We start from the raw sequence: 18,475 nt of genomic DNA, 5'->3' as shown, positions 1-18,475 counted from the left end.
TAGATCATATTCTCTTCAAGAAAAAAACCCAAACATATATACATATACATGTTGGGAAAAGTATTAAATAGGAAAGAGATATCTTTTGACACTTTTATTCTTTTGTTTTATGATTGACTCTAATTTCTTGGTTTGTTTAGATTAAAGCTACCTATGTTTTACCTATACTACAAATCCATCAAAATCTATTCACATTAACAAAATCCCCTACTCAATTTTCTACTTGTTGTTGTTGCGTCTTGACTTATTATTATTATTATTATTAGTAGTAGTAGTAGTAGTAGTACATTGCACTTAATACCCGAATTCGCATGAGATAAAGTGGTTTATTTATTGTTGTCTCATGTACTCAGCATTTAAGTACGCTTTTAGTGTATATAGGGTATAGTGACATTACTCAGCTATACAAAATTTAGCGAGTGGATCAGTATATAGGCCCAAAACTAACTAGTGGAAAGCTGAACGCTTTAACGATTAAACTTCTGCTTTGTGGCATATATTTATTAATTACGCAGCAGAAAGTATAGCTTGACTCTCAAAAAGTGACTTCTATTTATTCCTCTCACAATAATTTTATCGTTCCTCATTAAGCAACCAGATTACTCAAGATAGCCAAAATCGTAAGATTCCAATATTGGTACACGAGAAATGATTGATGCTGAAAAAAATCGCCAGTTTTCAGGCGACAGACTCTATAGCTTATCACATATGCCATTTAACTCATTCTTAGAGTAAATTTTCCAAGCTAACTGTCTTTCATTTCTCCAGCTGTCAAAAATACTTTTTTCATTGACTCTCGATGTCATTAGCTTTGACCTATTTAAAAGTCGGCTACCAAACAGTGATTAAAATAAGTTATTTAGTCAAATTTTAATTATGTTTGGAAATTGTTTATTTCCTAAGAAGAGAATGGAGATTCATAAACCACCACTGTTTAACAAACATTTGTTACTTGAATTAAACTTGCTTATTGTCGAAAAGTATCAGGATCGTCAAAAAAATGTTTTATGCAATTGGCTCCCTTTATGAATTTGAATAAAGCCAGAACAAACATTGATGCAGAATAATATGAATCCATTATATTTCGTAGTTTCTTATCAGTTGCTTATAACCATATTTGTATTGAAAGTTAACATTGACGTAAGATATAATGTGAAACAATTAACATAAATGAACAAAAAGAATTAAAATGACGAAGATTATCAATATTAACTGTATATGTGCAAGAATAGGTTAGAAGTTATTTGGAGTTAGGATTCAAAAACATAAGGGCGGGGTGATGTATTAATCAAATGAGATCTAGAGGCAGGTAAGATAGATTGTGTGATGATTTTAGAGGTTATGAAAGGTTTACACAATATTACTGTGATTAAAAATTAATAAGATGTGTTGCGTAATATTTGGGCAGGATTTGAAGAGTCTACTTAAGTCATGAGAATTAAATGAATGAAAACATATGAGTGAAGGGATGGTTTTGGTATGAATAAAATAAGCCCATATAACTAAATAAAAACTAATAAAATATCAGTGTAGGGTTGTGAAGATTGTTGAATTTTTTATTGAGACCATGAATCGATCACTGTTAGACCACTTTTGGAAACCTGGAAGTACTGGATGGCCGTTTCGTCCTAGTATGAGACTCCTCAGCAGTGCTCATCCACGGTCCCGCCCGCGGAATTCGAACCAATGCAGTGATAAGTTTATTACTGAATTCATATTATTCTTCATCAATATTTATTCTGGCTTTATTCAGAAAGATGCTTGTTGTGAATAAAATATCATATTACCATATTGTAATTAATTGATGAAATTAACTGTTATTCACGTGGTCTTGCTATTATCTGTACAAAGCAAATTTAAAACAACGAAGATTCAGTAAATTAACAATTTTAATTAAATTCTACTTATTAAATTCATATTTGTTTTAATAGTTGATAGTTAACATGCTAACAACATTTGTCCTTCAATGTTCAATGGTAATCAAAAAATGTTTTTGAATGTAGCTTTTCGTTTAACTAGCTAATATTCATTATCGAGAAATAGGTATAGATGAGTAGCAACTTATACCGTTTTATACTATAGTCAAAATAAGAAAGGGATATTTATTTCCCTTAATGTTATTTTTATGTCAATAAGTCATATGGTCAAAGGTCAGCTGAATTAGACAGCTTGAATAAACGAACAGAGGAAGACAACAAAATGTAAGAAAACGAAAAATTATAAACTACTCAAGACTTACGGAATAACTAAGGAGCTCATTTATACTTGAAGTTGGGCCTGATAATGTTCAGAACAACAATAAAAGGTCTGCAAATAAATTATATGTCATAGAAATCAACAGTACTAAAAGGATCCATGTGGGCTAGAAATCTTCTACACCATGTTTACAAGTTTTAATTTCTGCCTTATTTAATCAGGAAAAGAATGCAATGATGTCATATCATTTTTACTTACATCACCCACCATCTACTAACTCTTTGCACAAGGTAGAAAATATGATCCACTTCATCGGCAAGATTTTACTATATTAAACGGATTTTGTGAGGATTGTTAAATTTCTCATAGTTTACATCACCGACTAATTTAAGTTAGGCAACCATTGAAACAAGAAAGCTCTGGACATATGATTCATTCTAGTATGGAACTCCTCCTGGATTTAAATAATGAATGCATACTACTAAGTAGTCCCATGCTAGGACGAAACAGATGCCGCGTGCTTCCTGCTTTTTAATGGTTGTTTAACTAAGGTGAGTCGGTCAAGCAAACTATGAAAAACTTTCATTTGATTTATATTCTTTGACCAATGTAATTTTACTTAGATCTACTGTAATCAGTAACTTAATTGATACTTAATACTTTTCAATGCATTCCCATATTGATGACTAATAATAAACGAGAATGATAATTTTTGATCCATCAAAATAGTTGTATTGATGTTCATTCAACCTATACCTGTCTATACTGAACTGTATTTTTTTACCCATTAATTTGTTTCTAAAATTTAAGAAGAGCAGATTTATTTATGAGATAATTAGTCATAAATTCAACATTAAACTTTTTATGATTTAAACAAATATAAGTAGTACTTCCAAATTTCTAACAATCCAATCAGCAGTAGTTACTGTTCCGAATTTATATTTGGAGTCTGATGGGATTATTTACATTTATCTTATTAGATAGAACTGTCAGTTTGATTTAGGAAAGTTTGTAAGTTAGTAACATGAAAAGGTTTCAGAAGTTTTCATGAATAAAACATTTTCTTAGGATATGCTAACTTCACTTGCAAATTAGAATATTGACTTGCAGATAAGTCTTGAAGTTTGTCCCTAGTTTTCTCTAAATTTAATTTAACAGTAAAATTCATAATCGATTATCACGTGAAAATACCTATCATTTTATGAAACTATGTAGCTTAGTACTAGGTACTGTTGACATGAATGTGTGTTTTGAAAGTATTAGCATTTATAACGGCTCTGTTAGACCAACAAAAAACATGAACTACAAAGAAGAATGAGAAATCAATCATAATTGTGCCGACATCTTCCTTAAACAACTCAAAGTCAGTACTGATTTCATGATGATAGCTTTAAAATAGTTGGTCGAATGCCCTACGAGTTAATAAAGTAACCGGAAAAAAAATCCGACATATGAGAACAATTAAGCCGGTATTAAGACAGTAGGTGCACCATCCATGAGTTTGGAAAAGGATCGCTCTGCATAACAAATTGACTGAGTTTCAGAATGTAAGCTATTAGACATTGACTAAGTTACTTTCTGATGTCATGCTAGCTGACGGACCCAAAAGTCGTGGGTTTGATTTCGTGCCATGTGTGCTCTGATAAAGGTCCTCGAAAGGAAATAAGGGGGTTATTTATCCCCTGGTTTTCAGTAATTATCAGTTGTTGGAGGATTTTAAGTGGGAACGAGTGTAAAACCTGGATTTTAATATCACCACTATTGACAATTAATCACGGACATGACGAAAAACAATTTTAGTGTTTCTAGAGCCAATATTACCAAAACTGGCTGGTTGAATTTAGTCACGATTATTAATAACAGGGAAACAAGCACTTTTACTTATAATAATAATCATGTACCAATCCAACGTTTATCATTGATTGAAACTTTAAGGGACCAATTCTTGATCAATATTTTTATATATTCATATTTATTGTGTGAATAACGAACCAGTTTCCTGGAAGTTTTCACGTTAGTTACAAAATCTTATCATCAGCTTTGAGAAAATCTGTAGTTTCTACAAAGTTTAAACGAGTACAGTTTTAAGTATCAGTCAAAGAATTTAAGAACTCAATCATAATTAAAGAATGAGATAATAACAATTCAATTTTATTAATTGTTTATGAAATATATTGTCGTCTAGGTCTAAGACTCAAATTTTATTTACACATCTTTCATCAAGGTTGGGTTTTATGATAATTTCTATATGACAAACTCAATAGAATATAAGACGTATGCTGACCCACATTTATAAGAAAGAGATTTCATACTGATAATTACACGTGTGTCTTTTAAAAAAAGAAATTAAAAGGAAAAAAACTTAATACATATGTCGATTCTACTTCAAGTGATATTCCATCAAGAAGTTATTCAATAAATGAAGGAGAAGAAGTAGAAGCTAAGTAAAAGCTTGACAATCATCCTGACCCGCTTATCATTTTTTTTTTAAAGTTTATTTTGGTATATCTTTTATTAAATTGTAAAAAGTTACTCAGCATTATTATCCGAGAGAAAAAAATTAGATTGGCAGTTATATTTGTATACTAATTTTTTTAATATCATACCGGGTACCTGCATTTAGAAAAAATATATTCTATATTTATCTTTAATAAAATCCTTAAGTAAGTAATAAATATGCTAGACAGGTTAAAAAGAAAAAAGAGGGTAACAAAAGTACTACACATAAATAAGAATAATTTCAGCTAAGTGCTATCAAATAGGATGAAATAGTAGTTTAGATTATAAGCAAAGATGGATAACGTGATGGCATTTGAAGCGAACGGTATTGGGTTCGAGTTCCTGAGTGAAAATCAACTTTGTGATGTAGATACATTCATCTGACGAGTCCCAAATAGGACAAAATCTTCGTTCTGGATTACACTGCTAGCCACTATTCATCTTTGTATATAATGCTTGTGAATTAAAGCAATATCAAGGCAATATACACAGTATTCACATATGCCAATCAGAGACTAATCAGTTGTAGTCTTAAATATCAATTGGAAGATTCAAGTAAACTATACCAAGTTAATTTTGTAGATTAGATTCCTATTAATCATTGGCTATCTGTATTCGTGAAAACTTTCATTTATGACATTATCAAATTGAATTATATTCACATAGGATAACAGAATAAGTTACTTCTCAATGACAAAATTCTAGTACGAAATAACAAACATAATATGATGCTTCTGTTTGTGTATCAGACAATTTGATTGTTAAACAGTTAATACAAAAATCCAGACGAGCAATATTATACATTAAAATTCAACATTTAAAACACACAGATCTTTTACTTTGGTTATAATCTGCTATGGATATTTCATTTTCTCTATTCATACAATAGAATTTATTGCCTCAGTCAATCTGATTAATATTTCTATGACAGATTATGTAAAATATTTCCGGTATGCAAAAATATTCAGCTATTAAGGTAGCTTTAGACAACCAGATGACGTCACACTGTTGCTTATTCGAATTGTCATTAGGTATGCAGATCACATTAACATCCAGATTTTTTTTCCAATAAACCTACTTTTTAATTTATTTCGTTTATTTGATTAGGCAAGTTGTAGTTACACAACACATATGGAGCTTGCTCGAATTTATGAACCATCATCTTTCCAAATTTCCATTTATTGCCATTGATTGTCCTGTTCTAGGTATATCGTAATTAACTATTTATTTCGGTCAATAACGTTTAATTTAACACTCATAAAACATCTACAACCTATTGGGAATCACATCACTAGGAAACTCAAGAAGTGCTACCACGATGGTTCCCAAAAATTTCTTCTTACTCCTTCCTCTGTTTTTCGGAGAAATGAGAGTTGATAACAAAAGAATTCAAACATTAGTTAAATTTGACAATCTGTTCAGATGTTGTGGGAGCAATACTGGTCGTAGACATTTATGGATGAACATTAGTGTTAATCACTGTTTAAAGCTGTTTATATATAATGTTTGAATATTTGAATGTAGAGTGCTTATGAGATGGTGATTTTGTTTTAATGTTACATGCTGTCATAATCAATATTATTACTTATGTCTTAATCTTGATTCATTTTCAAATCATGGTTATATCACCGTTGTAATTTCCTTATGGTTTTTTTTCTTAAAAATGGTTCACAAAAATGTGTACCTATTACTATCTCACCAATAACAACTAAATTCATAATCAGAATGGGTTTTGTGGAGATTTTAGAAATTTCACAGATTGAAATCATGAGTCAGTTGAAGCTAGACCACCATTGGAAACCTAGAAGCACTGGACGGCCGTTCCGCCCTAGTATGGGGCTCCTCAGCAGTGCGCATCCACGACCCCGCACCACGCGGGGCTCGAATCCAGGACCTACTGGCTTCGCGCGCGAGCACTTAACCATTAGACCACTGAGCCGGCATCCAACGGTGTTAATGTCTAACTTCAACAAATCCACGAAGTTGCGCCACCGTACACCATTGTCTTCAGTGAGTTCCTATCTCACAACAGACCTGGTTGAACTCCACTGGTAACGGCTTCTCACCAGAACTTCGGGAGTTTTTCCTGAAGTCAGTCACTAGTGAGCAGTTGATTATTATCAGAATGGGTTTTGTGGAGATTTTAGAAATTTCACAGATTGAAATCATGAGTCAGTTGAAGCTAGACCACACGGGGCTCGAACCCAGGACCTACTGGCTTCGCGCAACTTCGTGGATTGGTTGAAGTTAGACATTAACACCGCTGGACGCCGGCTCAGTGGTCTAATGGTTAAGTGCTCGCGCGCGGAGCCAGTGGGTCCTGGGTTCGAGCCCCGCGTGGTGCGGGATCGTGGATGCGCACTGCTGAGGAGCCCCATACTAGGGCGGAACGGCCGTCCAGTGCTCCCAGGTTTTCAATGGTGGTCTAGCTTCAACTGACTCATGATTTCAATCTGTGAAATTCATAATCATTTAGAAAAATATAGTTATCGTTTTTTCTGACTATGTATATTCATATCATTGAATATACTGTTAATTAGATTTATTAACAAGTCATAGAGAAAGTCCTTAGTGATTTGCATATTTTCTCTGACTAAATTAAAGTTTGATTAATATATTACATTAAATTAAATCTATGCGTTTTACATATTATTAATAAACAAGTGTTAGGTGGATAGTAATAGTTTTTTAATTCTCTTCCATAAATCAATGCATTTTGAGAACTTCATATTCTTCCATTGACTAGTGATTTCAACTATTAATATCCACAAAAACTCCTTTCTGATACTGATCAGTATATGCTCACTAGTGACTGGCTTTAAGAGGTATTTCCTGGAGTTTTAGTGAAAAGCGGTGACCATTGGAGTTCAACGGGTTTTGTTGGGAGATAGTAACACATTTAAGACAATGGTGGACGGTGGCTCAATTTCGTGGATTGGTTATGATTAGACAATCATACCGTTAGGTGCCGGCTCAGTGGTTTAGAGGTTAAGCGTTCGCGCGCGAGACCGATAGGTCTGAGGGGAAGCATGGGACACAGTGGACAGATAGGATGCAGCTGAACGATCTAGACTTCGCAGATGGTCTGAATCTTCTATCGCAAACGCAACAACAAATGCAGGAGAAGACCACCAGTGTAGCAACACCAGCCTCAGCAACAGTAGGTCTCAACATACACAAAGGGAAAAGCAAGATTCTCCGATACAACACAGCATGCATCAATCAAATCACACTTGACGGAGAAGCTTTGGAAGATGTAAAAACCTTTACATATCTGGGCAGTATCATTAATGAACATGGTGGATCTGATACAGATATGAGGGCGCGAATCGGCATAGCGCGAGCAGCATATCTATTGGATGAAATTTGGAACTCAAAACAACTGTCAACCAACACCAAGGTCAGAATTTTCAATACAAATGTCAAAACAGTCCTACTGTATGGGGTGGAAACCTGGAGAACTATGAAAGCCATCATCCAGAAGATACAAGTGCTTATTAACAGCTGTCTACGCAAATACTTCGGATCCGTTGGCCAGACACTATCAGAAATAACCTACTTTGGGGGAGAACAAACCAGATTCCAGCGGAGGAAGAAATTAGGAAGAAGCGTTGAAAGTGGATAGCACACACAATGAGGAAAGCATCTAACTATATCACAAGGCAAGCCCCCACTTGGAATCCTCAAGGCTAAGAGAGAAGTGGAAGACCAAAAAACACATTACGCCGAGAAATCGAGAGAGACATGAAATGAATGAACAACAATTGGATAAAACTAGAAAGGAAGGCCCATGACAGAGTGGGTTGGAGAATGTTGATAGGTGACCTATGCTCCATTGGGGTAACAAGCGTAAGTAAATAAGTAAGTTATTTGTATCCTGTTCATATAACTAAATTGATTACCCGTATATTCTGTTTTATAAAAAGTGTAGACTTTTCAATTCACTTGACTATATTTACTATTCTAGAGTATATTTTTTGTCAAAATATGTCATGTTAAGTATGACTTCATATATTACCGATTGCGTCTATTAAATCTTCCTAATAAATCTTAAATAATAATGAAATGAACTGATATATTTATATCCATAGATTAGGGATCAAAGGTCAGGTAAGAGCTCTCAGAAAATCAAAGATAAGATTGATAATAGTCAGGTAGTAACAATAAACAATAATTCTTTAAATACCTATAAGTTTTAATTGAATTTTCAAAGATTTATGATGACGAAGACATACGCATTTCGAAAATTGGTTACTGTGATAGTTACATAAATGATGTAGGGATCAGATGGAATTTGATTATATACTGTCAATAATCTTTGGTTCATCAAATAAGGCTTGTAATATGAACAATCCTACATAGCTAACATTTTAAGATTTATATAAGAAGATCCGTTGTATCACAAATTTGTGGTTTTCTCCGATTGTTCGATTGACATTAGCTTAGTATGTGAATAACTTTTCAAATGAAATTTCGCTTCATATTAAATATAGTTGTAAAGACTGTTTTAATTTCCGAGACCAACTAAGTGTCAGTTGAAGCAATTCAATACAGTATTAAAAGATAACTTTATGTATTAAAGACCTGATTTAGGTTTCATATTGCGATCATTGAAATTTTGTCTAGTTGTTCATGAGTAGCTGACTAGCCTCTTAACTTGTCCCATCCAATAGTTAGTGTATAAATCTCCAGTGCTGATAACTTAATAAAAGTCTAAATATGGTAAACATTACTTCAAAACCAAATTTATGTTCATGTATTAGGTCCAAAGTGATATGCATTATGTGAAGTTTAGGAATAATAACTACATACACAGAAAAAGAAATCATAGAACTATTTGAACTTGTAATTTATTGAGTTAGACCCTTGACCGCAATTTCATTTAATGCAAAGATGGGAAAAACTATTGCACGATTCCTACTTGCTAATTTTTTCCAGTTAGAACTAGCTTACTAAATGAATTATTCTTAAATTAATCAGAATTGTATTCAGAGAATATGTGTTATGATCATGAATATCCTACGATTTAGCCATACAAAGATGACTTCAATGACATTTTCGAACGTTTTGGAATATTTTCAATAGTCAAGTGTTAAGATGTTCAAAGGTAACAAAACTTTAGAGAATAGAGTTGTAGTCTTTCCTTTATTTTCCTGATTAATCGAACAAAATAGTGTACTTAAATATCTTTAATTGATATGTATTGTACTAAATAGATAAGTACATTAGCAGACGATGAAAACGGCAATTTTCTATAAATAAACAAGTTGATTACAATCAATCAATTTACTAAGTACTTCATAAGCAAAGTTACTGTTATGCTATGAGTTCGTTTTAAGAATACTTTTCAGTAGTGTGATATTTAGGTTAGGAAATGAATAGTTACCTATGTATATTTTTAATTATAACAGGAGCGATAAATTATCCACCATCAAAATTATATTCTTCAGCAGTCAATCGATTTTGTTTTGGATTTTATTTACATTTTTAACAATATTTATGGATTACACTACTAATTATCTTTTAAACCCAGAAAATGGTAAAACAGGTAATGTTAATCTACAGAGTAATTTATCACAGCAAATTACCTAAGGTAATATGTTTGTGGGGAACTCCCGCTTTCCAATGTATTTAGCGCCTATATTTTTGCAGAAGTCAATTGACATTGCTGTCTTTACCGAATCTTCTTGTGATTAGAGGTAACAGCTCTATGCTAAGTTCTACAGTTAATTTAACCTCTTATAATAGTTTAGTGATCATATATCTTACGGAGCGTTCGACATATACGGACGTTAAGTGTTTGCGAAAGTTCGAAGGTCCTGGGTTCAAGTCACGTGAGGGAGATCGTGGACATGCACTACTGAGGACTCCCACAATAGTATGAAACGGCCGCCCAATGTTTTCAGGTTTTCAACGGTGGTCTAACATCAATCGATTCATGGTCTCAATCAAAATCTCGATATTCTCCACAACCACGTACTGATATTGGATTATGTTTATTTTTAATTATCATATGACTAGTAAACAAAATATCTTAACCTCAAAGACTTCAATGACTGCAATCAAATGTTAATCAATACTGATGTTTTTTTATCTAATGCTTCCTATACCCTAAATGAAAGAATACATTTTTTTCTGGATTTGTTAGATTTAATGCCTAGTCATTTTGGAAATACTCGGAAGTTCGTTAGTGAATTTGACTAGTCTCTAGTTCACGGTGGTAATTAAATTTACAGATATGTATAGAAGTGATTGGGCTTGAAAGCGTATTTCCTACTTGAATGAGCAGTAAAAGTTCCAAGAAATATTGAGGCGAAGGATACCCTGTTAGTAATGGTAAGTTTCTTCCCAATAGTTAATCCCCTTCATTAATTCTTATAATTTAGCCTTAGGTTAATTTATGTATTGTTTAACCTGTTATTAGTATCAATATAATAGTTCTTGATGTTGTTATTACTATTTTACTGTCATATTTGACTTTATTTTTATAGAGAAAAGAGAACGTGGCACCAGCATATAATTAGTTTGTTTGCTAATTTTTTCCTTTTCATAATTCCCCTTTTCTTTTTGAAGATGATACCAGGGCACCCTTTTCATAACATTATTTAACTGTCTAAGAGGTTTAATAAAGTAAAGAGTGGGTATGAATGGATTATATATATTCGCATGCATGCTTGGAGAGAAAATGGAAGGGGTTGCCTTTTGTCAAAATTGTTTATAACGTCTCATCTTTCTGATTTTTCAGCATAATCTTGATCATATGATATTTGTTTTTATTTACAGGTCAGATGTACGTGGTTACAAAGTTCAATCCTTTAGTTATATGCATATAAATATTTTAGGAGGGGGGTATAAACGAGAGAGGAACTATATATATGTATTTATTGGGTTACAAACAAATGAATGGTGTTAGAAGATTAAAAATGAGAAAGTAGGGTGAGGGAAAAAAACAACATGTAGCTAATCTATTCCCTGATTAATGAAAGTTTTATACATAGGATGAGGAGAAAATTTGAAAAAAATGTAGTGATTAAAGGAAAGCTAGCTAGTGAACCAGCATCTTCACTTAAAGCAGAATAAGAAATTGGGCATGAATTATGAATGAAACATAAAAGTCAGAGTATTTTTGTCTACTCTTAATTTCATAATAATAATAATAATAATAATAATAATAATAATAATAGTAATTATTAGTGTACCAGTGTTTCATAAACCCCAGCAACTAAAATTTGAATAAATAAAGTAAGATGTGTACTCGTGTCAATTTAATCTTCTTATGGGATTGGTAGATTCATATGGGAGAGGATGAAACCAGTTGAAAGAGATGAGCAGGAAAATGTATAAATAGGCTTAAATATAGTGAATATTTACCTTTTCTTTTTTTAGAAAAAGCTCAGTGTTCGAAAGTTTATATCCACTTTCAATACTACTTTGTTTTCAAACTATTAAACTATTTCACGAGAAGTTGACAATATATATAGGTGATTCAATAACAAACAGATCACCAAGTGTTAAATAGCTAATTTAACCAAACAACTTGTCAAATTCAACTTTTCAAGTAAGTTATATATTTATATAAATGTTTTGGTTAATTCATTATGACTTTTGCTTTCCCATTACTATTTAGTATTAAATTTCTATGACGAAGGTTCTAGGTTGATCCATAGGGTATAAACTTTCAATTAAGTAAAAGCATTTTTTTCTGTAACTCCAGACTATTGATTTTTATCTGATTAATATTGATTTTTAAAAAGAAAAACCGATAAATGTTATTTGTATGTTATATATGATTTCATGTAGTATAAGTTATTGGATTGTAAGTTGTATTTTAGCAATATGCCAATTTCCATGTTAAATTTCATGGTAACCGAGCACACAATCTATGCTCAGTTAGATGGTATTTCAATTTTAAATGGTTCCGAAGTATAGTATTTGTGATTTATAGCACCGGCAGAAATCTGGATAGTATAGTAGAAGTGAGATGCTATGAGCAGTAAGGTTTTGTACTGTTTCATATGGTCATTATTCTGTTACTAAATATTTTTTTTGACAGTGATGGGTATATCTGTGTGCCTAATGATAGGAACTGGGTGCTCTCACTTTTTTTTCCTGGACTTTTTGACTTAGTTATTATTTTACATTTTTTTTGTCTAGAGAGAGAGGGAGGAAGATGAAATGATTATAGGGAAAATTTAATGAATATCGTCATTGATTAAATAGTATAGAAAAAAGTTATTCGAGAACATTAGTGCTAATGAACCTACTTAAAATCCATCGATACTCTTAGTTATAAGTATGTTAATGAGATGAGTGAATTTTTAATTCATTTAATAAAACCGCACTTTTGAACTAATTACGTGATACCGGAGTAATTTCTTTTACTCTCACTAAATTAATCTAGTAGCCATATATTTTAGTTAATGCAATCTATCATATATATAATAATAAGGAAATGCCTACATAGTATTTCTATTTACTTGTAATTCATTTGAAATAGATTAGATTGATGATAGGTTGGATAATCCAAAGATTCTATAAATAGTAATCTTAAGTTCATTGTGAGCCAAGTGGAAACTTTCTCACAAATGATAAGAGGAAACATGTTATTTTAGAATGTAAGTTTTTTTTATCGTAATTCAGACATTTCATTATAAATCATCTTTTAATGATTTAAACTGTTGACACTTAACTAATAGAGTATCATTCCAAACTTGGCTCCATATAAACTTGGAAGAACCAACTGATATGAAAATCTGTAACTAATAGTGGGGCATATATCATTATACATTGATTACATTGATTATGTAACAAATAATGCTTCGTATTCGGCCAGATGATTTGTATACTGTACTATGGGCCAATTTCTTGAAATATACAATCATTTTTAATACATTATCCCTTGTAAATAGTTCTTTATTGGGAGGTTAAGATTTCATCATGATTAATTTTGTAATAGTAGAAATTTAAACAACTCATTTCTAGATATTTTCGAATAACATATAGGGCAGTTCATTAATGCATTTGTTGATTATGTATTTAAAACAATATAAAGAATAATTATAATTACAATGAATGCATTCCCGTATTTTTTGTTTTGTTTTTAGAAACATTTAATAAAAAAGGATTAAGATGGAAAGTTATTCAGAAGATGAAAGAAATTTTCAAACTCCTGAATATCTAAAACCCAAATTTAATGGTTTAGAAGGAAAATACATTCATTCTACGCCATTATCTCAATCTAATCCTTATCCAGTATTTCATTCAATGTCATCAGGTTTTACAGGATATAAAGATATATTAACCAATGAGAAAACAACACCTCTTTATATACCATTATCAGATGAAGGTTATTCATCAGTTGGATCTGGTTCAACTCCAACTGGTTTCTCAAATAATTTACCGACATCTGAATTAATAAATCAATATAAAGATTATGGATCTGTTGAATGTATTCATAATTCTATTAATCAAAAAGAAAAACTAGAAATTGTTGCATTGGAATTGTTAAATCAAGCTCGTCTAATTCCAAATTATTCTTGTCATAGACATTTACATAATAGAAATAATTTAGGAATAAATGAAGTGAATGATAAATCACAACTATCATATTATAAAGAATTGAATGATAAATATCATTCATTATTACAATCTAATATAAAATATGGAAATTATAATTATCCATCTATGATTAATCAAAATAATGAATGTATTAATTTAAGTCAACAAGATTTAAATTGTACAAAATTATTATCTTCAATTAATATAAACAATTTACAATATCAAAATAATAAACAATCTTTCAATGATCAATTGGATTATTTAAAACCATTTGAAAAGATTAATAAAACTATTAAAAATGATAATAATATAGATACTGATCAATCAGTTGAAAGTCGTAATCAAATATGTAATCAAATTCTGAATCAAGTTCGTCGTGAAATGATTCGACTTATTGATAATAGTATGCATCAATTAGAAACATATTTACAAAATTATCATTATAAAGATTGGTATAATTCATCAACAATATTAAATTATTGTAATTCAATGAAATCTGTACAATTTGATGGTATACAAGATTGTGATGTGACACCACTTAATTTAAAATTTACAAAAAATAATAATGATATAGAATTGGAAAATGTTAACAATAAGCAATCTAATCAGAATCAATCAAGTGAAGTAGAGTTTATTCCTAATGATATTGTATCATCTGAACAAGAATCTGCTAATTCAAAGTGTACAATCATAACATCAAAAGAATCATCCACTTATTCAACAAGAATAAAACCATTACGTTATACTACTACTACTACTAATAATAAAACACGTCGATTAAGAATTCATCAATTTAATAGTCAATTATTTGTTGATAGAAATCAAACAAGAAAATTAAATAAATTATCACCAAGTTGTAATAAACGTCGGTTAAATAATGATATAGAAGAATTTCCAAATAAAATTCCTCATTTAGATGAATCATTAGATTTAAGAATTCATCAAAATGACCATGAAGATAATAATAACAATAACAAAACAGATCTAATTATTTCATCAGATAATCATTCAAGTAATTGTTCTCAAACACGTTTGAAAAGATCAATAATTAATAGTCAAACTAAAGTAAGTTGATGGAAAATATTGATTTACTATTGAACTGAGTAATAATAAAACGAATTAATTTGAGGCTTCTCATTTATGTCAGGATTTATATATATAATTTTTTATTTTATAGTCTACATTATAAACTAAAAAGTTATTAGGAACCTAGAAGGACTTGGCAGATTTTTCGTCCTAGTTTGATATTTACCAGTTCTGTACATTCACAATCTTGTCAAGGATAGAAACCAAGACTTTCAGGCTTTAGAGTGAAATAATCAGATATTTATGTATGTATTTATTGAGATTTCGGTAGCTTGTAGAAGATTCACAAAGCAAACTGAATATCGAATAGGTGTAACACATTTTAGATCATTTCAGATACATAGTAAATATTAATAGATTTCTAAGATACTGAGAAGAACAAGGTTTCCAGAATACTATTAATTTCTCGTAACTCACCGAATCTTGTTTTAGTTACATACATGCCATTTAAGTCGATGAAACTAAAAAACTTCATTATTCTTGTTTCATTTAGATCGAATAAAGCAAATACGATAAATATATTCTTTTGTTTACTTCCTTAGACAGCGACATTGAGTGCAGCTCATTTGAAAAAAGCTAAAATGATGTTCATGTATTCCCGTTACCCAACATCAAGTCTATTGAAGTCATATTTTCCAGAAGTTTGTTTTAATCGTGGATCTACTGCACAGTTGGTAAAATGGTTTAGTAATTTCCGGTAAGCTTTTGTACAAAAAATATCTTAATCATAAATATCTATACATGAATGCACAACACCTCCGATTGTACAATGTTCATATCATCGAATTCACTGTTCTCTAACATCAGTTGGAGGATGGAGAAAAAGAGGAAAGGACATAGTCGAATCGGTCTGCACAAAGTGGGTGAGATTTAATCGTTCCTCAAGTTGCATGTATAAATGTCTTGTTCATATTTTGCTTTCGTATGTATCTCTTTGTGTACGCTATTTTGTTAGTTGTGTAGATGTTAACTATTAATTCAGTATGTGTTATATGTATAAAGAAACGAAGATAATTATTTGTGTGCGTGGTTTACGTTTTATTTTTCTATAATTATATGTAATAGCAATTTGTAAGGATTAACATGCACATAGTAGATAATATGTGTTTTTATACCACAATATTAGCATGTAATGCAACTCAACTAGAAAACACATAATCAAGTTTCATCATTTTCACTTAGTAAATAATTTTTTTAGCAAATGAACATTCCTTTGTTAATACACTACGCCCTATGGTTTCCTTTCAATTTGAAAAGTGTATAGTTTAAGTTAGTAAACATATTTCTAACTGGAGAAGATGGACATTTCACCAGCTTTATGTCACCAAGCATAATGATGTCTAAGATTTTCTATAGGACTACTTTAATACATATTTATCAGTATAATGTACTATACCTTGTAAATTAACCAAATGATGATTTATTCATCCAAATCTTTAATCTGTCTCCCCTTTTCCTCATTATTTTGTGTGTAGAGAGTTTTTTTACATACAGATCGAAAAATTTGTTCGTCAACAAAAAGCAACCGGTTTAAAGAAAGCAGATGATATTAGACTATCACGTGAACATGAATTAATACGTAGCATGGAAACACATTTTAATAAAGGTGACGAAATTGAAGTAAGTTTTAAAATTGTTTTACGTTTTTGTAATTTAAAGTATTATATGATACTAACTGTTAATGCAATCATGTACTACAGATTATAATACCCTATCCTCATAGTTTTGTAAACAGTTAATTTACTGAAGCATGCCATCTAAAAATTGAATTTAGTCAAACATTAAAGAGCTATTTCGTTTGTGTAACAATGTCTAATATAAGTACTATAATTATCAGTATGGGGTCGTGAAGGTTAATAAGTTTTTGATTGGGACCATGAATCGATTGATGTTAGACCACCATTAAAAACGTGGAGGCCCTGGATGGCCGTTTCGTCCTAGTATGGGACTCTTCAGCAGCGTATATCCACGACTCTACTCATTAGATTCGAACCAAAGGGCCTACACCACTGAGCTGGCCGGCATCCAACAATGTTAATGTTTAACCTCAACCAATCTACGAACATGAGGGACTATCTTCGATTGTACTGAGATAGATGCCTGTCTCTACGTGACACGGATTAGCTTCATTGGTTACGGCTTCTCACTAGAAGTCCGAGAATTCTCTAACTGAGCTAATCACTAGTGAGCATATGTAATTATTTGTAAAATGAAATGATACATTCCCATTCATTTATGAATCATATCTTTTTAAGTGTATAAGATGTACTTTTGTTCGCTTGGCCATTAAATTCATTGTTACATTGATAAACTAAGGAAGAGCTAAATAACATTAATTGAAGTAATATCTATTATTATTATTATTATTATTATTATTATTATTGTTACAGACTCCGAAAGAATTTCTTGAAGCTATTCAAATTACAGTATGGGAATTCGCTGATGCAATTTTAAATGAACGTGATGTTAATTCATCATGGAAAAAAACTATTTATAAAAAGATTTCTATATTAGATATACAATTTCCAGAATTCTTTAAATGTTAATTGTATTTGTTTAATATTTAGATATGATAATCTATTTATATGTAAGAACATTTTCTAAACTTCTAATCTATTCTTTCATTGCTTATTTCATTTTTCTATCCATATTTTCCTCACATATTATCTCTTTATTATTTAAGTAGTATGATTTTCTTTCTTATTAATTTACTTATTTAGTTCATTGTAGACAGAATTTTAGTTATAATATATAATCATAATACCAAATATTGCTATTAATGTATACATTACAAACAATATAATAATAATAATTAGTATCATTACTGTATACTCAATCTTTTTATATTCTATGAAACGAAATAACTACATCATACACGAATAAAATGCCGATGAAAGTACATTTCGTGTTACTGTTATTGATTCATAAAATTACTTACTAAATTATTACAGATTTTATGTTGTAATTGTTACTATGAATCAATATTTACAACTTAAGAAAGTATATAAAAGTCATTTAGCTTGTTTAATGATTTGAAAATATTGTGCATTTTAATGTAAATTGGGAATGTAGTAGGAATCTTAAAAAAAATCAATACTAGATCAACATATACCACCTATTAATTTTTATATCTATA

General features: G+C 30.7%; 1 protein-coding gene across 1 annotated transcript; it reads left to right on the top strand.

Moving 5' to 3' along the window:
- Positions 1-13,775: 13,775 nt before the first annotated feature.
- On the top strand, positions 13,776-18,124 carry PROX1 (Prospero homeobox protein 1). Its single transcript, XM_051214792.1, has 4 exons — positions 13,776-15,318; positions 15,882-16,198; positions 16,815-16,959; positions 17,730-18,124. Exons 1-2 carry the CDS (start codon positions 13,825-13,827, stop codon positions 16,038-16,040), a joined length of 1,653 nt encoding a protein of 550 aa, XP_051067976.1. The 5' UTR covers positions 13,776-13,824; the 3' UTR covers positions 16,041-16,198; positions 16,815-16,959; positions 17,730-18,124.
- The last annotated feature ends 351 nt before the right edge of the window (positions 18,125-18,475 follow it).

The sequence above is a fragment of the Schistosoma haematobium genome, chromosome 2 (assembly GCF_000699445.3).
Source record: "Schistosoma haematobium chromosome 2, whole genome shotgun sequence".
NCBI lineage: Eukaryota > Metazoa > Platyhelminthes > Trematoda > Strigeidida > Schistosomatidae > Schistosoma > Schistosoma haematobium.
Note: the sequence above shows the minus strand (reverse complement) of the source record. Positions and strands in the feature narration are given on the sequence as shown.